The sequence below is a fragment of the Zingiber officinale genome, chromosome 11B (genome assembly GCF_018446385.1).
Source record: "Zingiber officinale cultivar Zhangliang chromosome 11B, Zo_v1.1, whole genome shotgun sequence".
Taxonomy (NCBI): Eukaryota; Viridiplantae; Streptophyta; class Magnoliopsida; order Zingiberales; family Zingiberaceae; genus Zingiber; species Zingiber officinale.
In genome coordinates this window covers 3000702-3020059 of record NC_056007.1, presented here as the reverse complement: position 1 = coordinate 3020059, position 19358 = coordinate 3000702, and the positions used below count along the sequence as shown (strand labels likewise).

The window sequence follows — 19358 nt, the reverse complement described above, 5'->3', positions numbered from 1 at the left end:
AGCTGATAGAGATGTTGCGCTCTCTGGGTTCCGGATCACCTTCCTCATCATCACAGTAGATTAGGTTACTATTATCTACTTGTATTTGCCTTGATTATTGTTACTATGCATTGTACATTTTTGACTTACTATTTACAGTCAATTTTTCTAAGTTTATTTGTTACAATTAGGAATGTACTTAATAGACTAGGACTCTTAATTTCAAAATTGTTTTCAAAAATTATTCTTTAAAATTCTAGGGTAAAATTCTTTATTTTTCTCAAAAGTTCCCTTATTTTTAGAATTTTCAAAATTACTTTTAGCCTTAGTCTAGATCAAACCCTTAGAAAACATGCTCCTATAGATCTAGGACTTGAGCATCTCACCAACGCACTAGGATTACCTTGTTTATGTATTGCTAAACTTAAAAAGGGATGAGATGCATAGGCAGATTGCTTGAACTTAAGATGCTTATATCAGTGCATCAATACAAGTCTTGGCATTAAATATCAAACTAACAGTAATCAGGTTAAGTTTTTCCAGTTTAGTCAAATACTAACTAGATAAATTAACTTAACCTAACTAATCAATTGAAAACTACTATATCTGATAGTTAGTAAGTAACTAATGATTAGACAGTTAAGGACATTTTTTTTGTTGTCTATTTTGAAATAATGTCAAGTTCAGGGGGAAGATTAATAACTTAAAAATTTTGAAAATTACTTCATTTTTTTTACTACTAGCATTTTCAAAACTGTAAAGTTTGTAAACACTTAAATTTTATCACCCTTAGTGTTTTTAAATAATAGATTTGTAAATCAGTTTGACCACTATTTAAGTTTTTGAAATATTATTTTAAAAGACATTTAAAAAAAAGTTTTCAAAACTTATCTTAAGAAAATCTAGTTATTTAAAAAATATTTCTTATTTTTTGAAAAATAATTTTGAATTTTCTAATCTTAAATTTATTTTTACAAAAACTTTTCTTTTGAAAACCTTATGAAAAATTAGTAGATTTTAAAACAATTTCAAATTTTCTAATCTTTAAAGTTGTTTTTACAAAATCTTAGAATTATCAAATTTTTTTATCTTTTGGAAATCTTATATTTTGAAAACTTTATAGATTTAGAAAATAATTTCAAAATCACCTTATTTTCGAAAATCATGACATAAAGTTTTACTTTTAAAAATCACTTAACAAAGATGTCTTTAAAGATTCTCTTCAAGTTAATTAATTTACTTTCTAAGTTTATTTTAATAACCCTAAGTAATCCTGAAATTTTTCTATTGTCAAATTTTTTTTGGCTACTTTACTTAGCAAATTTTTTCCATGTATTGTCTATTTCTATTTTTTGATGAATGTCAAAGGGGGAGGGTTAAGTGAATTAAGTTAGTAAATACCAAGCATAACATCAAAACAAGACTAGCTTAAAAAATATGTTGCATATTTCTATTTCTTGTTTTTTCTTAACTTAACACAGGTTATCATTGCATCAAAAAGGGGGAGATTGTAGGTGCAGGTTGCACTAATGGTCTAACTCAAGTTTTGATGAATGACAAAGTAAGTTAAGTTAGGTTTAACGTGATCTAACGATTTAACTAAGTGTGTAGGAGAAGTCCAGATAGGTCGACGGGTTGACCGAATATCTGGCAAGAAATCCAGCTAGGTCGACGGGCTGACTGGATAGTTGGTACGAAGTCTAAATATGTCGACAGACTGACCAGATATCTGGCACAAAGTTCATCTTGGTCAATGGGTCGACCAAATAGTTAGCATAAAGTTCAAACATGTTGACGGGCTGACTAGATGTCTGGTAAAGTGGTAAGTTAAGGTAAGTCACTGGAGGAGAGTGACTTGGTGAGGACACATTCTCCGTTTGAGGGAACAATGGACGTCGATCCATTTGGAAAATCTAAGTTGAAATCTTGACTAGATTCTGGTCTCGAGGAAACATAATCTAATTACTACTCTTAACTATAATTGTGTTAACACTTGTTTTGCATGGTAATATAAATTTTATTGTCTCAAACTAACTTTATTTTGCAGGAAATAAAGGCTGCTGGAAAAGGTGGTCCGGGCGTCTGGAATGCCCAAAACCAATCTTATCGCCAGCTTGGAGCGCGTTGATTGGATGGCTGACGTCATGGTCCAGGCGCTCGAAACTGCCTATATAAGTAGCCTTCCACTTGGAGCACAAAACACAACTTCTCTCTACAACTGCTTTCTTGCGTGTTGCTCCAAAGACGCTCCTGCGACGCTGTGAAGCTTCTCCGACAACCTGTGACTTAGTTTTTATTTTCTTTGTTGTCGGTAACTTTATTTTATAGTTCTTGTACTTATTGTGTAACTCTTTTGCAAACTATTAGAGGATTGCCCAACGAAAGCACTCTCACGTGCGGGCCTTGGAGTAGGAGTCAACGAAGGCTTTGAACCAAGTAAAAATTGGTGTGTTAGTGTTGTTTTTGTTATTATTTTCCGCTGCGTTCTTTGACTCGATAAAGATTTTTCAACGATCGCTATTCATCCCCCCCCCCTCCCCTCCTCTAACGGTCTTTTCGATCCAACAATTTCCGTATTTGACTCAGTGTGTTGCGTGTTCGAAAATGTGAGTTAGTCATCGACAAAGTCGTGCACGGACATTATATCTTAACTCTCTCTATATACATAGAGGAATGGATATAATGCACACCTAATGTATTTGTTTTCAACCTCTAAACCTTAAATACTATCCTCTAAGGTCTAACTCTTAAATTTTAAGTTTTTTTTAACAAAAAAATATATTAGTTTTATACAGGTGTTTAGTATAAGATGGACAATATATATATATATATATATATATAACTTTCTCTCCACCTTTCTAAGGTGACTAATCTAAAAGTCTACACACATGCTTAAGCATTCACTATGATCTTCTTATTCTCAAATCAAATATGAAGGTTGAGAAACCTTTATAAGATGATTTCTTCCTCTTACAAGATGGAGTGAGTTTGGGAGGAAGAGATTGTGAGTATGAAAGCTTGGAGATCACTTGGAGAGATTAAAGATGTTTTAGCATGAACAAGTTTTTTTCCTAGCTCCAAAAACTTCTTTTATATTTTTCATACTAGTGTTCACATCAGTTGATTGATGAGCTTCAACAACACTCAGGGATTTGCGGGATTTTCTGTCGTCAACAACTTAATGGTCACGGGTAAAGTTGTTGTCATGTGACCAAAAGGTCACAAGTTTGAATCTTGGAAACATCCTCTTACAAAAAAGTAGGATAAGGCTGCGTACAATGGATCCTTCCCCGGGACCTCGCATGGCGGGAGCTTCGTGCACCGAGCTACCCTTTTTTTTTAATAGCTTAATGGTCACATACCAGTTGACAGGGTTTGACCATCAGTCGACTGATATAGATCATAGAATGTTGCCAACATTCTGTGAGTTTTGATATAGGCACCATTCAACTAATGAAAATATCAGTCGACTGGTACACCTGAAGACTGAGGTTTAACTTATTTAAATATGATTCTTTCATACTTAAAACCTTTCCCTTAGCTTATACTTAAACCTTCAAGCATCTTACATCAGTCTCGCACCCTTAGGATGCTTCCGAGCCCACGGCTCCTCATCTTTGCGCTTGCCTTCAAGTGCTTCCTTCGACTTCATCATGCCAAGTCTTCCTTTGTCAAGAGGTCGTGCCTCTGAGACTTTACTGTTGGGACCTTGACGTCCGCTAGAGGGGGGTGAATAGCGGCTCACCCAAATCGTTCGCTTCCTACGTTGTTAGCTTGCGCAGCGGAATAATACAAAAATAAACAAGCTAAACAAAATATAAGACAAGAAAGAATGCAAACCAAGCTACACGATCATTTACGTGGTTCGGAGATAAAGCTCCTACTCCACGGCGTGTCCGTAAGGTGGACGATCCCTATCCGTCGGTGGATTACTCCCCGGAAGACCTCCGGCTAGCTCAAACTCCTTGTGGGTGGAGAAACCTCACCACAAACTCACCAAGACCTCTTGGACACAAGGAAAACTCTTGAGCACTTGTAGACTACTAATTAGACCTTAACCAAGTCTAATTTCGTCAACTCAAACCAAGCTCCCAAGCTTTGGTTTTATAGCCCGCGGGTTGAAAACCCCGCCTACCAGTCGACTGCTAAAACATGCAGTCGACTGCCCTCTGTGGAAATTCGACCGTTACACCCCAACGGCTCGATTTCACACATTCTGTTCGCTGCCAGTCGACTGCTAAAACATGCAGTCGACTGCTACAGTACTGCTACAGTAAACCTAATTCTTATATTTTACTCCGAGTACAATCTCTCAGCACTCGTCCCTGCCCGACCAACCTAGACCTAGCCTTCTAGCCTCCTCCATCAGCCTTGCGTCCCTCGGATGCCTCCCCATCCTTCACGTCTTGCCTTCTGGAGCTTCCATCGGCCTTGTCATTGTTGTCGGGTCTTCCTTTGCCAAGAGGTCGCGCCTCCGGGACTTCATCCATTGCCAAGTTACACTTGGACTTACGTTGCCAAGACTACATGCTTGGACTTACACCGCCAAGACTCATCCTTGGACTTTCCTCCTTTGCCAAGATCACACTTGGACTTCCTTGTTGTACCTGTATCCTGCACACTCACAATGCATATCAAATACAACAATAAACCTAACTTAAACCTTTGCCCAAACATCAAAACCTAGGGTCACTAGATTGCTCCAACATTTACCACTAAGAGCTATGTTCCCAGATTTCATTTGTTAAGACTAACTTCTTGAACTTTCCTTGCAAAGTTTTCATGCTTGGGCTTTCTTTATACCTGCCACTCAACATTCATATTAGATAGTCAACATTACCTAATTTAAACTTATTTAACCAAACATCAAAAATGAATGATACTTGGAGTAAGATTGCACCAACACTCAATTGGTTAGAAGATAACAAATTTACTACAATAGGACAAGAATTAATTCCCGATTGACATATGTCCTTGGAAAAAAAAAATTTCACCTCCTAGTCACTTAGCGGTTAGTTATAAACTAATTTCATGATTTATCCTTTTTATATAATCTGAAACGAATTATAAAAGACATATGAGAGGAACATAATTACTTTTTACTATGATTACTTTTGAACGATCACCAAGTCTTTCTCCTTCTTAATTTGACATCCCATCAATTGTTTTTAAGTGTAATCACTAACTTTGTCCTTCCTAATCCTACACACTTTGTCCTTAATCCTACATTTCAAAAAGATATCCACGGAAAGAGTTCAAAAGAAAAAGAAGACTATCATTGTCCGAGATTATTATTATTATTATTATTATTATTATTATTATTATGGAATTTGATAGTCTAAAGATTGATCGAAACTTCAATGAGAGGGAGGAAACTTCCAAGGTGATCATTTAATTATTCATAGTGGAATGTGTAATTATTTCTATAGTGAGCATTATCACTTTACTAATATATTTTCGGCGATTGACCACGTGGCGTATTTGTTGCGGAATTCTTAAAGAGTACATCTAACTTTTAAATTTCTCAAAAAATATATTTATTTTTTATTTTACCCACCAAATTTTTAAAAATAGGGTGGTTTTCAAAATACTATATCACAATTATGTTGGTTTTTAGATTTATGTGGCATGTGCAGCACCAATGTTGATTTTAGAAATATAGCATCACAGTAATATTGATTTTTGAAATCTAGAATCACGTTATTGACGAGAAGAATAAAATTTCTTTTTAAAATATGAAAGTTAAATACACTATTTGAGAATTTCACAATTTTAAATACACCATCAATTTTGATATATTTTTATAATGATTCTTCCCCCACTTATTAACGTCGTTATTATCGGTGGAAGGATGCTTCAAAATTATGACTTAGTGAAACCTTCAACTGGCCTATTGCTTGTCCCAAGCCGTGTTCTAAAAAGTGTCATTAAGCACGCTTAAGCGCGAAGCGAGGAAGAAAAGCTTCGTTTTAGGTGAAAGCAAGAAAAAAAACGGTCAAAATATATTTGACCAAATTAAGCATGATTAAGCGCACTTAATAGCGCTTAAGCGTGATTTTTTATTTATAATTTTAATTGATTTGTAAATTTTTAAAGAATATAAGGAAAAAAATTTAGAGAAAACGAAGAGACACAACGTCTCTCAACTCTTGAGAGAAAAGTCATAATCTATCATAAACCCCCTATCTGTCTGCTATCGAGAAAAATTGAGGAGATCGAATTAGACTCAGATAAGGAATTAAATAATATCTAGTTTTTTATGTTCTTTTGTTGTGAAAGCTGAAAACTAATGGATATTATAAATTTTGTGACTTTTGTCTTTCTAAATATGTGAGAAATTTATGCATGAACCTTAAATTTATCATGTTTAAGTATTATTTGATCTATTTATTTGTTTAAAATAATTAAATTTTATTTAAAAATAAAAAACACTTTTTTACGCTTAAAATTGTCCTAAGCTTGCTTAAGCTTATAAAGCTTGAAGCTTGGACTCGGCACTTCGTCGCGCTTCGCGCTTTTTAAAACATTGGTCCCAAGTCGCAAATTATGACTTAAGACTTACATGAGCAAGTCGAGTAACGAAGGCACCTCTAAATAAATTTCTAATAGATTGAATAGGTGTAATCAAGCCGAGCCAAGTTAAGCTGAATAATAAGAAGTTCAAACTCAGATTCAATCAATTTGAAACCTAAATAGTTTACAAACGACTTAACTCGTTTATACTCTTAAATTCAATCTATTTGAAAATAGAATCAAGTGAGCTAAAGGCTTTATCCAATAGATTAAAGGTTGAACAATCGACTCAGCAAGATTTTCATTGAATTTTCCAAATAGTTATAATTTATTTTTAAAAAATATAAAATGTAATTAAAAGATGGAATCTAGCTATGTCCTGAATGTCACATAAAACACCAAGAATGAATTGATTACATGAAAGAAAAAGAGAAAAACAAGCATCTGGAGTCATAAGTTGAATGATGCAAGTAGACAAAGGAGAGGTTGAATCGATATATGAATTGTTCAGCACAAACAAGAAGATGATGGAGACATTGTAGGAACCACCCGACAACCCCAACCGAAAAAATACAGTCCACTTTTCTCTTTGTCGAACTACTAATGAGAGAAAGGAGAAGAAGAAGAGCAACACCACCACTTGAGATCCATCACCATTTGAGAGCATGACAGGACATGGAATCTACTTGCTTGTTCTTGGTGGTTAGGTGTAGTTGTAGAGAGGTCCCACCCATCCTTCACTTTTCCTCCTCTTCGTGGATTGTAGTCCCTACTTGGAGGCCTCAATCATAGAGCAAGTCGAAAAATCAAGGGTAGGGTGAATATGCGATACTTGATTAAGACAATAAATATTATACTAATGAAGGATTTCTTAGATAGAGGGTCTATATTTGAAAGATATTCCGATTGAATATGCTTCCTCTCTATGGAGCCTTAAAAACAGAGCAAGGGTAGGCCTGATCTTCAAGGATGAATACTTGTATTGGACGAATCTCAATTAATGATGAATGAATTTCTTAGATAAGGTCTTTTTATATATATATTCAAAAATATCGAAACCAAAGGAGCGAGGGTAGACATTTTTCATGGTAAATTCTCATAGAGAATTGTTGATCATGTTCGAAAGCGGTGAAGTAGTTGGCTAGGAAACGTGGCTCTGTTGTTGATCAAATGAAGACTCCGCGTTGTCCTACGTAACACGGAGAGTATTAGTACTAGGCCAGGGAAGAAGTCCTCTGCGCTGGCCCTCCGACGCTCAAATTAGTGATTGAGTTATGAGAAAATAGTGGAAGAAATTGTAGCAACAAACGTTTAGAACTATAAAATATTGCATACCTTCGCCTATAGATGAAGATCCCTTTTTATAGTGTCACTGTTGTGTCTGTGCACATATCCCAAATCATTTGCACACATTCCAAAGCATTCTTAAGAAAGAACAGGTCATAGAGTGACTCTAATACCTTTTCTAACATGAGACTGCAAATCTCTATAATTTGACAGGTTAAAAGCTTCAAAAGCACGATTTGACAGTTTGAAAGCTTCAAAAACACAATTTGTCTGCAGAATATCGTATATCCTTTGTAGCATAAAATTTAAAAACCAAATACGAAGTCATTGGGCCATGGGGCCCTCAATGGGCTGACCGACCACTCTTCTAGAGGACCGCTAGATCGGCCTTGCAGAACGTGGCCGGTGACTCGATCTTCACTCAGCCTCTTCATTGGCCCCAAAGGCACAGTCTATCTAATCAGCACGTAGGTCCGATCGGCTGGAGCAATTGGTCGAGGTAATTAATACTTAGTCTTGAGCTTTGTCCGCATGTTGTAGGTTGGGACATGAAATATGACCGATCGGAAAGTCTGATCGGCCTGATTCTCACTACTCCTTGCACTCTGCTACATGTAAGAGGATTTGCACTCGGACTCCAATGTCCGATTTGTTGATCCCCGGGTAGCTTCTGGAGTATGCAAACTGATCGTCGAGGCTAGTGTTCGACACTATCTCCGTAAACGATATTGCTCCGCTACGGTGCTTAACGGATTGTTGCAATTCGTTCCCAAGATACAACGACGAACGTCTCGGAATCGTAGCACTCCGACTTCCGAGACCAGCGAACCTTTTAGTAGACTTCTTGGACTCTTGTATGCACAAGATGAGATGAATGCTTGAGGAAGAGAAGAGAGGATTGAGTCAACTGTCCAGTCATCTCTCTTTGCCAACGAGGATGCCGCGTAGGTACTGCCACGTCAGGTACGAGCCTGACACGTCACCCGAGTGCCACGTAGGCACTGCAATGTCGAAGTGCAAAGTGCGCCTACAAAGCGCCCATTGCGCACGTGCGCACGTGGCGGGTGGTGGGCTCACAGGTGCGAGCACCTGCTCGCCCTGGGCTAAGGGGTCACCTGTCCTTTTATTTTTTTTGTGTTAACTCCATTAACACATCTTCATTAATAAGTAGAGAATACACATCGAGAATTTTCGATGTGGGACTATTCTCCCATGCACTTTATTAATGAATAATAAATGTTATTTTGTGCTGACTTTGAACATTAATTTATCATTCACCCTTAATCGGTTTTGAGCAAATTAATAGTCTAAATCTATCTACGCGAATCGTAGATTTCAATTTTGAAGTCAATTACGACTTTCAACAATTGATGGCTTCCTTCCTCTAAATCGTTTTGGTCCATTTAAGGCCCCAATATCCAACACGATTGGCCATTCAAGGTCTGATCGGCCATTCGAGCACTGATCGACTGTATGACCCGTTCGAGTGTGTCCCTACTTCTGTGAGTGACTTTGGAGGTTGATCACTTCTTAATTTTGACTACCTCGAAAATCGATCTTCCCGTCATTGACCTGCCTTTTGAGGGTCCATCTTTATCATCATATCAATTGTCTTAGATAGTCTTTCAATTTGAAAATGCCAAAATCATGTCTCCAAAGCCTCGTCCCTCTTCGAAAAGCCTCTACTCTTCATGGAGCATAGCTCCTACTCTGAGGAGCCAACTTCTTGTAGCAATCGAAAGCATCCTCTCTTTACAAAGGCATTCCTCTTTTTCCTCCTCTTCATGGAGTGACAACTTGGTCGAATCGAAAAGAGTTTAACTCGGCATTTTCAAAAGAAGAGGAGGGAATCTGAGAAATTTTCACTGTCAAGGGCCTTGTTTATTTGTTTGCCCTTCTTTGGCCTTTCAATGAGCACATGATGCCCTCCACTCACTAAAATCTATGCACTGCAATAATAATACTAATACTAATAATAATAATAATACAAAAGGCCTCAAGAGATTCTCCTTTTGATATGTCAAGCCAACAATGATAATGTTGTTGTAAACATTATCAGCAGTCATTCATTTCACAAACTCCCATGTTCATAATGAAATGCCATAGATGTTTCTAATGGAGTCTATATAATGCTTCATACATGCATTATCACTCAAGGGGATCTCTTCTTCTCCTTTCTATCAACCACAACTCTATTTCTTCATCAGGTGAGCAACAAGTAACGCATATTGAGCTCCATACATTTCGTTTATCGCTCGAGAGTTTCATTTCATTCCGCGCCTAGTTTCACCGTACTCCTAGTGAGTGTTGTTTTGTGTGATGCTATCCAAACTTGTTAGTATTACAATTGTTTCTCTAAGGTTAGATGGAATCCAACCCAAATTTAGTTTTTTTTTTTTATCATCTATGTAAATTTTTAACTTAGCCCACTAAAATCCACTCCTTCCACCCCAAAGGCCAACCTACCTCATTAAGTTCAAGCCCCTCCCAATTCTATAACTCCTAGTAGTGACTATCATGATGGACTTAGCCACCCAGATGCATGCACCCATGGCTCATTAGCACAATGGCAATCTCAAGTGATCACCAACAAAGTTGTCACTGTGATGATGAAAGTGGTGCTGCAGTGCAAGGGACCAACTTAGTGGAAACTTTAGAAAAGTCTGTAATGAGAAGATATCATTATGGACTTTCTTTGCCCAATTGCTTCAACTTTAGCTGTTGGAGTTTGGTAACTGATGCATTTTCACAAGACACAATTGTTGCTTCAAGGCCCCATCATGTTCCCCATGATCAATCTTCTCGATATCGAATACGAAGAGATTCGGATCCACATCGAAAAGATATTGAAAATATAAAAAGGCAAGGGCCAACAAGAACAACCTCTGTGCCTAAGAACAAAGAAAATGATCATGGGGCCTTGCCTGCCTACTCAATTCTATAGCTTGAGTAAACTATAACTGAACCGCTTTTTCTGCGAAAAAAATCGTAGCACATGTCTCAAGCCGCGGCCTGAACTTCTAAGGGAGAGAGATCGATCGATCCATCGATCGGGGAAGATGAAGTTCATGAAACTCGGAACAAAGCCAGACACCTTTTACACAGATGAAGCTGTGAGGTTAGTAAAATATTTGAACACTTGTGTTGTTCTTGTGAATGTTCTTGATTTGATTCTTCTGCAGATCAGTGCCTTCTGATGTGCCGACTGACCTCATCGTTCGCATCAGCCACACTACTTACCTCTTGCATAAGGTTTAGTCTTATAAAAATTGAACAAATCGAACCCAAACACAAACACTACACTACTGATGAACTCAATGCAACTTGAATTTGAATGTAGTTTCCACTTCTAGTGAAGTGTGGCCTAGTCCAGCTGCTCTGCTCCGACGGCGGAGACAATGAAGCCGGCGAGGCGACCCCGATTGCCCTCCACGACATCCCGGGGGGAGAAGAAGCCTTCGAGCTCTGCGCGAAATTCTGCTACGGGATCACCATCAACCTCAGCGCTCACAACTTTGTGGCGGCCCTTTCCGGCGCCAAGTTCCTGCGGATGAACGAGTCGGTCGCCAAAGGGAACTTCATCAGCAAGCTCGAGCTGTTCTTCCACTCCTGCATCCTGGAAGGGTGGAAGGACTCGATCCTCACGCTCCAGGCGATGTGGAGGCACTCCGGCTGGTCGGACGATCACAGAATTGTGCAACCTTGCATGGATTCAATCATCGAAAAGATCCTCATTCATCCATCACAGGTTTAATTGCCAGCACTAATTGTGTTCTAAACCATGATCATTCATTCATTCTTTGCCATTTACACAGGTTTCATGGTCTTATACTTATACGAGGCCTGGCTACAACAAGAAGAAGCAGAAGCATGCCGTCCCTAAGGATTGGTGGACTGAAGATGTGTCCGATCTCGATCTCGAGCTCTTTCGATCGATCATTTCGACAGTCAAATCCACCAAGAAACTCCCCTCTGCGCTTATTGGGGAGGCACTGCATGTCTATTCATGCAAGCACATGCCGAGCCCTCTGGAGTTGCAGAAGCAAGCGCAGAGCTCGGTGAATCAGAGCAACGAGCTGGGGATGAGCAAGCACAGACAAGTCCTGGAGGCCATCGTGAGCATGATCCCGGCCGAGTCGAGGGCGGTTTCCGGCAGTTTCTTGCTGAGGCTGCTGGAGATCGCCGGCCATGTGAGAGCCTCGTCGTCCACCAGAGCCGAGCTGGTGAGGCGATCGGGACAGCAGCTGGATGAGGTCGCGGCGAGTGATCTGCTGATTTCGGATATCGGCATGGTGGAGGCGGTGCTGGAGAGCTTCCTCCTGCAACTCTGTCAGGCGGTGCCGAGAGAAGAGACGGAGAGAGTCGTCGCCTCCATGGCCAAGGTGGGAAGGATCTTCGATTCGTACCTGCAGATCATCGCCGGCGACGGTGCTTTGCAGGTTTCCAAGTTCATTGAGCTCGCAGGGTCGTTGCCTGACATGGCGCGAACAGAGCACGATGGACTATATCAAGCTATCGACATTTTCCTGAGAGTAAGAATTTTTTTTTCACAAATATTAGTTGCATTTCAAAAAAAAATAAAGTTTTGATATAATCGTAAAATTATCGTCGTGTGATTTTATAGTCACGGATTTGAATCGTGAAAATAGTATGCGGAAGAGATGAGTTTTTCTAGGATTCGTCCTCCGATTTGATCTTTTTATAAAATTTTATATTGACAGAAGTTTTGTACATCGGACTATTTATATTAGTTGCATCAAAATCTCAAGAAAAACTTTTCTTTCTCTTTTTTTATCTACCATGTTATTAGATTTTTGATTTTGTATTTCTTGGGAGGGGAGTCTTGATACAATAATAAAATTACTATCGTGACTTTAAAATTATAATTGTCAGTGAAAAACAACCTCTAAGGATATAGAATAAGAGTGATCTCACATTTCCTTTTTTTAATTGTCTAGGAACTACTTAAGAGTAAATAAAATTTTTCATAAATATTAGTTGCATTTATCATTATTGGTCATAGATTCAAGTAGTAGAAATAGCCTATGTAATTCGATTCTTTCTCAAAATTTTATATTGACGGAAGTTTTATGGATCGGATTATCTTTATTAGGGGGATTCTTGATAATAATCTCAAAGAAATCTGACCTTTTTTCTTCTGTTTTATTTGTGAACTATTATGCTGTTGCTAAATTAGGAACACCCGGAGTTAAGCAAGGCAGAGAAGAAGAGACTCTGCAGGATGATCGAGTGCAGGAAATTGTCAGCCGAAGCACGCGTAGATGCCATCGGCAATGACCAGCTGCCACTGCGCACCATCGTGCAGCTTCTCTTCATAGATCAAGAAACGAATGGCGGTGTCGGTGCCGGTGCCGGTGCCGGTGCCGGTGCTAATCAAGAAGTATCAGTTGCCAAGGTAGCTGCAGCTCAGGACGAGGAGAAGAGGTCTAGAAACAGAGCTGAAACTCGGCACCATCACCGAGAGCCTGCTTTAGCTACGCGAGCAGAGAGAACGAGGGTGGTGCCATCGCCATCCGAACCTACAAGAACAATTAAACATGTTCAGAGTTGAAATGGAAGATCGAAGAAGAATGAAATGTCTCCTCGTTGTTCTGCGTTAAATGATGATTTATTGGTATTTAAGAAGAAGTATTCATGATTCTTTTTTTTTTCAGTGGAATTCGACCGTCTAAGTTTAGTTTCCTAATGTTCAATGATTTCAGCTTTAAGTATTCATATAACAACAAAATAGCCCACTAGTTATTCATGAAACAACAAAATAGCTAGGTAATTGTAATTGTGAGTCTCCTCTTGTGCCTAATAAGAAAACTCGAACTAGGATTTTTCATACCATAACCAACTTCTTAAGGAAATCTAGCACTAAAATCCTAATGGATTATTGGGGCAAAAGATAATATTGTTGATCTCAAACAATCTAGTATCATCGACCTCGTTACGAGACATAAAACCTAATGGATTATTGAACTTGTTAGTTGTAGATTGTTTATTGAGTTTGCAAAAGTGAAGTTCATAGGCCAATCCTATTGCGCTTGAAGAAAGTTATTTCTTGATGTAACAATAGAAATGCACACAATCAAATCCTAATAAAATTGTAGAATTATATGGTTAGTGAAGTAGCAAAATAGCTAGGTCTGTTTTTGGAACCAAAACTACACAGAGCGCATTTGTAAAATTTTACTCTCATTGCTACTAGTTGTGGTCTGTTTGTCGCTTTGCTTCTATGGGGATAATTGAATTAGTACTCAGATAGTATAATTGTATCAAAGGAGCAAAGTTCAAAGTTCAAATTTCTTAGGATTCATTTCCTTAGGGAATTAGTTCCTTCGAAGGTTGCTTGATATCGTAATTTATCTCTCTTCCATAAGGCCTTAGGACAGGGAATGGAGGAAGATGAACGGAATCACTTTTTGTGCCACATGTTTAACTTATGGTTGGTAATAATTTTGTTCAAAGTTATTATAGATTATAATTTTAATGATAATAATGAAGTAAATTTGACAAAATTAGAATGTTTTAATGATATAACATTGCTCAGTAATTTTGGTTAATCAAAATTATTATAATATTATTGAAATGAAGTTTTTTTATGATAAAAAATGACATGAAGGTGGTGTTTTAATATTTTTTTTTTTTTTTTTGTAAGTTAAAATATCCTTTTGACTAACAAAAATGAACAACACTCTTTAAATATTTTGTAAAGACGTAACGGTTGAGTAAATAAACAAACTTGAAATGCTTTTTTTGGCATTTTTATTTATCTATTTAAGTAACTTTTTTCTTTTAATATAAAAGTTAATCATTTTTCTATTAAAATGAACGGTATCTAGAACGATTTAAGTGATATTAAAAGTATATTATACACTTTAAAATTATTCGACATTTTATAAAAGAAACCTTCGAATTTATTGGCTATTTTAGAACGGTAAATTAGAGAAAAATTTTCAATCACAATTTTAACTTTGCATGCAGTCTCCAATCACAATTTTAACTTTGCATGCAGTCTCCAATCACAATTTTAACTTTGCATGCAGTCCCAATCATAAAAAATTTTATTTTCACTCCATACATGTAAAGTTTTATCTGCTTCAACTCCTTCGTGCAAATATTGTTACCTAATTATTTCTCAGATTTTTTAGGTACAAAAGATACAAAAATGAGTATAATTCCTTTTAAAGTCAGCACTTTGCACTAGAATTGAGTACATTTTCTATTAAATTGAGTACGACTTTTTTCTTGTTTAATATAATTCCTTCTAAATTCAGCACCATTTAGAGTAAATATAGTATATTTTTCATCCAATTAATAAAAAAAATCGTGCTCAATTTGATAGAAAATATACTAAAATGAGTAAAATTACTCTTAAAATAAGCACTTTATATTAGAATCAAGTATATTTTCTTTCAAAATATCTCTCATATTTTGTTATGTACCAATAACCTAAAAACGAATATAATTTCTATTAAATTTAATATTTTAAATTAGAATTGAATATATTTTTTTATTAAATTAAGTACGACTTTTTTTACTTAATATAATTCTTTCTAAATTCAGCACTATTTAAAGAAAATCTAATATTATTTTCATTCAATTTAATATTATTTAAAAAAAATTTAATATATTTTTTATTCGATGTGGAAAAAGAATTGTACTTATTTTGGAAACAAAAATTTTTATTAATAGGAACTACGTGTAAAATTTTATTTACTAATGGGACTGCAGGCAAATTTTCCATGTTAGGAAGTCATTTCGGATAAAACACCCCTTCAGTTTTTCTTATTAAATATAAGCTCAACTTTTGTTCTCCTTTTTACCTACTAGTCTCCATTTTCCTTCGACGAGCACTCTTTTCATCACGCTTCGTCTCGACCCCTCGCCCTCCCGATCGAACTCGCGGAAGCCCTAGACTCAGAGGCAGGTTCATCATTTTGATTCCTCTTTGCTGTTCTTTTCGATTTTGAAAACTTCAGATCGAGTTATCTTTCACTGCCTGCCATATCTTTTCAGCTGGTTTTTTTTTTTTTAGGTTTTTTTGATTTGGATTCATTTGATGGGGGATTGAATTCAACGAATTGATCGATCTAAGAGAGAGACCTTTCAGCTCTTGTTCTAGTGTTGTGATTTTGGTTTGAGATTCTAAACTTCGATTTGATAGCAGGAACTCCGAGGATGTTTAGTAGGCTTTTAGGAAAGCCCAAAGAGCAAACCAGCGCCTTGGCAACTATCGAGAAATTATATGAGGTACTTCGATCTTCCCATCTTGTTTCCCGTTTCTTGACTACGAATCGTAAGCTAAAACTTGATCGGTTGGGCTTCGTGGATTGTGAAGCTTTTTTGATGTTTGTTTGGATACATGATGCGGAAGCCCAACTTCAACCTGTTCATGAAAAGAAAACAGTTCTTCTTTGCCTAATAGAGTGGTTTAATCTGTGAATAGTATTCGTAAGAGCATGAACACATGTTTTGGGCCACAAATTTAGGGTTTTTTTTGTTGTTGTTGTCAGAGTATCAGTGGATGATACATTTCTAATCATCACTCTATATGTTTCAGACACTTGAAATGCTCGAGAAAAAGGAGAAAGTTCTCCTTAAGAAGTCTGATGCTGAGATCGAAAAGGCTAAACAATTCACCAAAACTAAAAACAAAAGAGGTGAGATTTATCATCTGGCCGTACAAGTTTATGGTTCACTTTTTTGTCCATGACACAATATGTTTTTCAACAAAGGCGATCTAGCCAAAATACCAAATTGTTCTATCACAAGTTATTTATCCTGTGTGACAAGTATTAGTTTGTGTATGAAGCTTCATACTTATGCTACAACATACACTTGTTGTCATATGTTTTTAGGTTATAATATTGTCATGCTAATTAGATAGAGTAGATTGCTTTGGGTCGTATTTTTACCTTTTTTGGTCATTTGCTTAGTATGATAAGTTTCTTTTTATCTATAATATTTGGATATCTGAACTTGTTCATTTGACATACTATATGCTCTTCTTGATTGTTCAATTTTGAGTATTTTATGGTGTTCCCCTTACGTTCATAAGAATAAACTCGAGTTATGAGCTTATTGGGAACTAAAAGAAGACAGAGATTTCCTACAGAACTGAGAAATATAACAATATACATGAAAAATCATCTTTCTTTAAAAATGCTTTTCTTGGATTCATTTGAATAGAACTATTGGTATTACTAACTGAAGATGGCTGGTTGTAGGTCTATCCACCTTTTTTGTTGTTTTTTAGAGAAAACCAACCAAATCATATTATTTTCACCCAAATATGATAGGTTAACTACCTTACCAATATATATGTATATATACAAATATATATTGGTTCTCTCAAAGTGCTAAATTTTTTCGACAAGAATTTTCACCTAAGGTGATCCATGTTGCTCATGTAACTCTTCACAACCAAATAGGTATAGTCATTCTTTACATTTATGCCTTTTTTTCTTTGAATTTGAATGCTCCTGCTGTACATATTAATAATCTTATAGGGTATTTAGATCATTTACATCTTTGCATGAGAAGTAATTTTTATGCCATTTGGTAAACCTTTGTATCTGAACTACGAGAATACACTTATTCTATTCCATGTGGATTTAATCAAACAGCACACTAGACACCATTGACATAATAAATTGTGAGATTCTATGATTCATGTTCATTTTTACCTTTCATAAAATAAATACTTCTACCTTTTCCAAATTTGTTTATCATGTTCCCTATGCCCTTTGGCTTTGTAGGCATCGATATGCATGCTCTGTTATCAAAGAAACATTCTCTAAACAATTTGCTAGGTTTTAACAATCTGAGAATTGTGTTTTCTTCTCTATTAGCTGCTATACAATGCTTGAAGAGGAAGAGACTTTATGAGCAACAAATTGAGCAGCTTGGAAACTTCCAGCTGAGAATTCATGATCAGGTTTTGACCAAAATTTAGGACTTCTTGATTTTTTTTTTTTTTTGCTTTATTCTTGTGACTTTCCATATGTAAACATCGTAATCATCTTGTATTTATGCCCTTATGTGTAATTCCAGATTATACTATTGGAAGGTGCAAAAGCTACGACAGAGACTGTCGATGCATTGAGAACAGGAGCATCTGCAATGAAGGCAATGCAAAAAGCAGTGTGAGTAGATAAAACTCCATTGCATAATAGTATTTTCTGTTCTAAATGAACTAATATTCTTCCATGTAATTCTATGAATAAAAATTTATTAATCATGCTTGACATTTAAAATTGATTAATTGCATGTGCCCCATGCTACTGATTTTTATTTGCTCTTTTATTATGTAAATTACTAATAATTTCCATGCTTCCTGTACCACTCAATTTGTAATAGAAATGTCGACAACTATGACTGCTTCACTTTGTTTTATACAGTAATATCGATGATGTTGACAAGACAATGGATGAGATCAACGAGCAGACGGAGAACATGAAACAAATCCAGGAAGCATTAGCAACTCCGATCGGCTCTGCAGCTGATTTTGATGAAGTATACCTTCACTCCATGTTCTGTCTTTTGCCGCTCCATTTTCCTTGTTCATACTACAAATCGAACTTTGTTTATCAGGACGAGTTGGAAGCAGAACTGGAGGAGTTGGAGGGAGCTGAGTTGGAAGAACAGCTTCTTCAGCCAGCCGCAGCTGCTCCGGTCGCTCCGGTGCATGCTCCTGCTGGTAGACTACCGACTCGCCCTACTCCCCAGAAAAATACTGCCGAAGAAGATGAACTTGCAGCATTGCAAGCTGAGATGGCACTGTAGTCAGCTACCATGAATCTTTGTGATATGTTCCATGTGTAGTAGATTAGGATCAACTTTAACGATGCGCGACTAAACTGATTGTTGTACTAATAATAAAGTCGATATTCTATAATTGGGAGTGCCTTGAGTTGGAGACTTTTGTTGGGTTTATAATGTTCATCATGTATTTCTTGAAGGCAAACTCATTATTGATCAAAAGCGTTGCTAACAATTCTTATTTCAACAAAACCAGAGTTCATTTCACTGATTTTAAATCTTGTTCATTTCAAAGAACATATTAGTAATTCAAGTGACGATAGCAAAAATTTGTTGTATCATTCAAAATTGCTATGATGTCTTCTTCGTGTAACAAAGTCAATTTTATGAGAATAGCATCCATAAGGGACCCGTTACTAGTCCCTCTAATGTCTAAGCCACTATGGGATCGAGAAAGAGGATTAGAGTCGAGGTTAATGTAAAAATATATTTTCCTTCGTCATCATCTACCGTTTTTATAATCTCATCTTTTTAAAATCTAACACCCTCGTAAATTATAGTTTAGATCTTCTGGTCCGTAAAACACGGACCAGAGAATGAGTCACTCTCCATCATTGATGAAGAGTGATGGCTCCATGTATAAAATAAGTGGGGGTCATCACTTGACACCAGAATTCAATTCTTCGTATGAATTTGTTTCCGGAGAATTTCTAATTATTATATTTTTTATGTTTTGAATATTTTGTGGAACTGTCGATGATTACTAATTCCAATTCTGGTTGATTGTCAAATATTCTGATTTTGAAATT

At 36.6% G+C, this 19358-nt stretch overlaps 2 protein-coding genes across 5 annotated transcripts; both read left to right on the top strand.

Annotated features, from left to right (window-relative positions):
- The first annotated feature begins 9837 nt into the window (after positions 1-9837).
- Positions 9838-13453, top strand: LOC122034347 (BTB/POZ domain-containing protein At5g47800-like). Of its 3 annotated transcripts, none has more exons than XM_042593557.1 (6): positions 9838-9986; positions 10772-10897; positions 10962-11031; positions 11120-11527; positions 11595-12311; positions 12977-13453. In XM_042593557.1, exons 2-6 carry the CDS (start codon positions 10839-10841, stop codon positions 13349-13351), a joined length of 1629 nt encoding a protein of 542 aa, XP_042449491.1. In that variant the 5' UTR covers positions 9838-9986; positions 10772-10838; the 3' UTR covers positions 13352-13453. The 3 variants fall into 3 exon arrangements, with proteins under 3 accessions (XP_042449491.1, XP_042449492.1, XP_042449490.1); XM_042593558.1 differs by having other exon boundaries at positions 9918-10079; XM_042593556.1 differs by lacking the exon at positions 9838-9986 and having other exon boundaries at positions 10089-10897.
- A 2128-nt stretch (positions 13454-15581) lies between these two features.
- On the top strand, positions 15582-18712 carry LOC122035069 (vacuolar protein sorting-associated protein 32 homolog 2-like). Of its 2 annotated transcripts, none has more exons than XM_042594442.1 (7): positions 15582-15711; positions 15956-16038; positions 16349-16448; positions 17640-17725; positions 17842-17933; positions 18189-18303; positions 18382-18712. In XM_042594442.1, exons 2-7 carry the CDS (start codon positions 15967-15969, stop codon positions 18571-18573), a joined length of 657 nt encoding a protein of 218 aa, XP_042450376.1. In that variant the 5' UTR covers positions 15582-15711; positions 15956-15966; the 3' UTR covers positions 18574-18712. The 2 variants fall into 2 exon arrangements, with proteins under 2 accessions (XP_042450376.1, XP_042450377.1); XM_042594443.1 differs by having other exon boundaries at positions 15582-15715.
- The last annotated feature ends 646 nt before the right edge of the window (positions 18713-19358 follow it).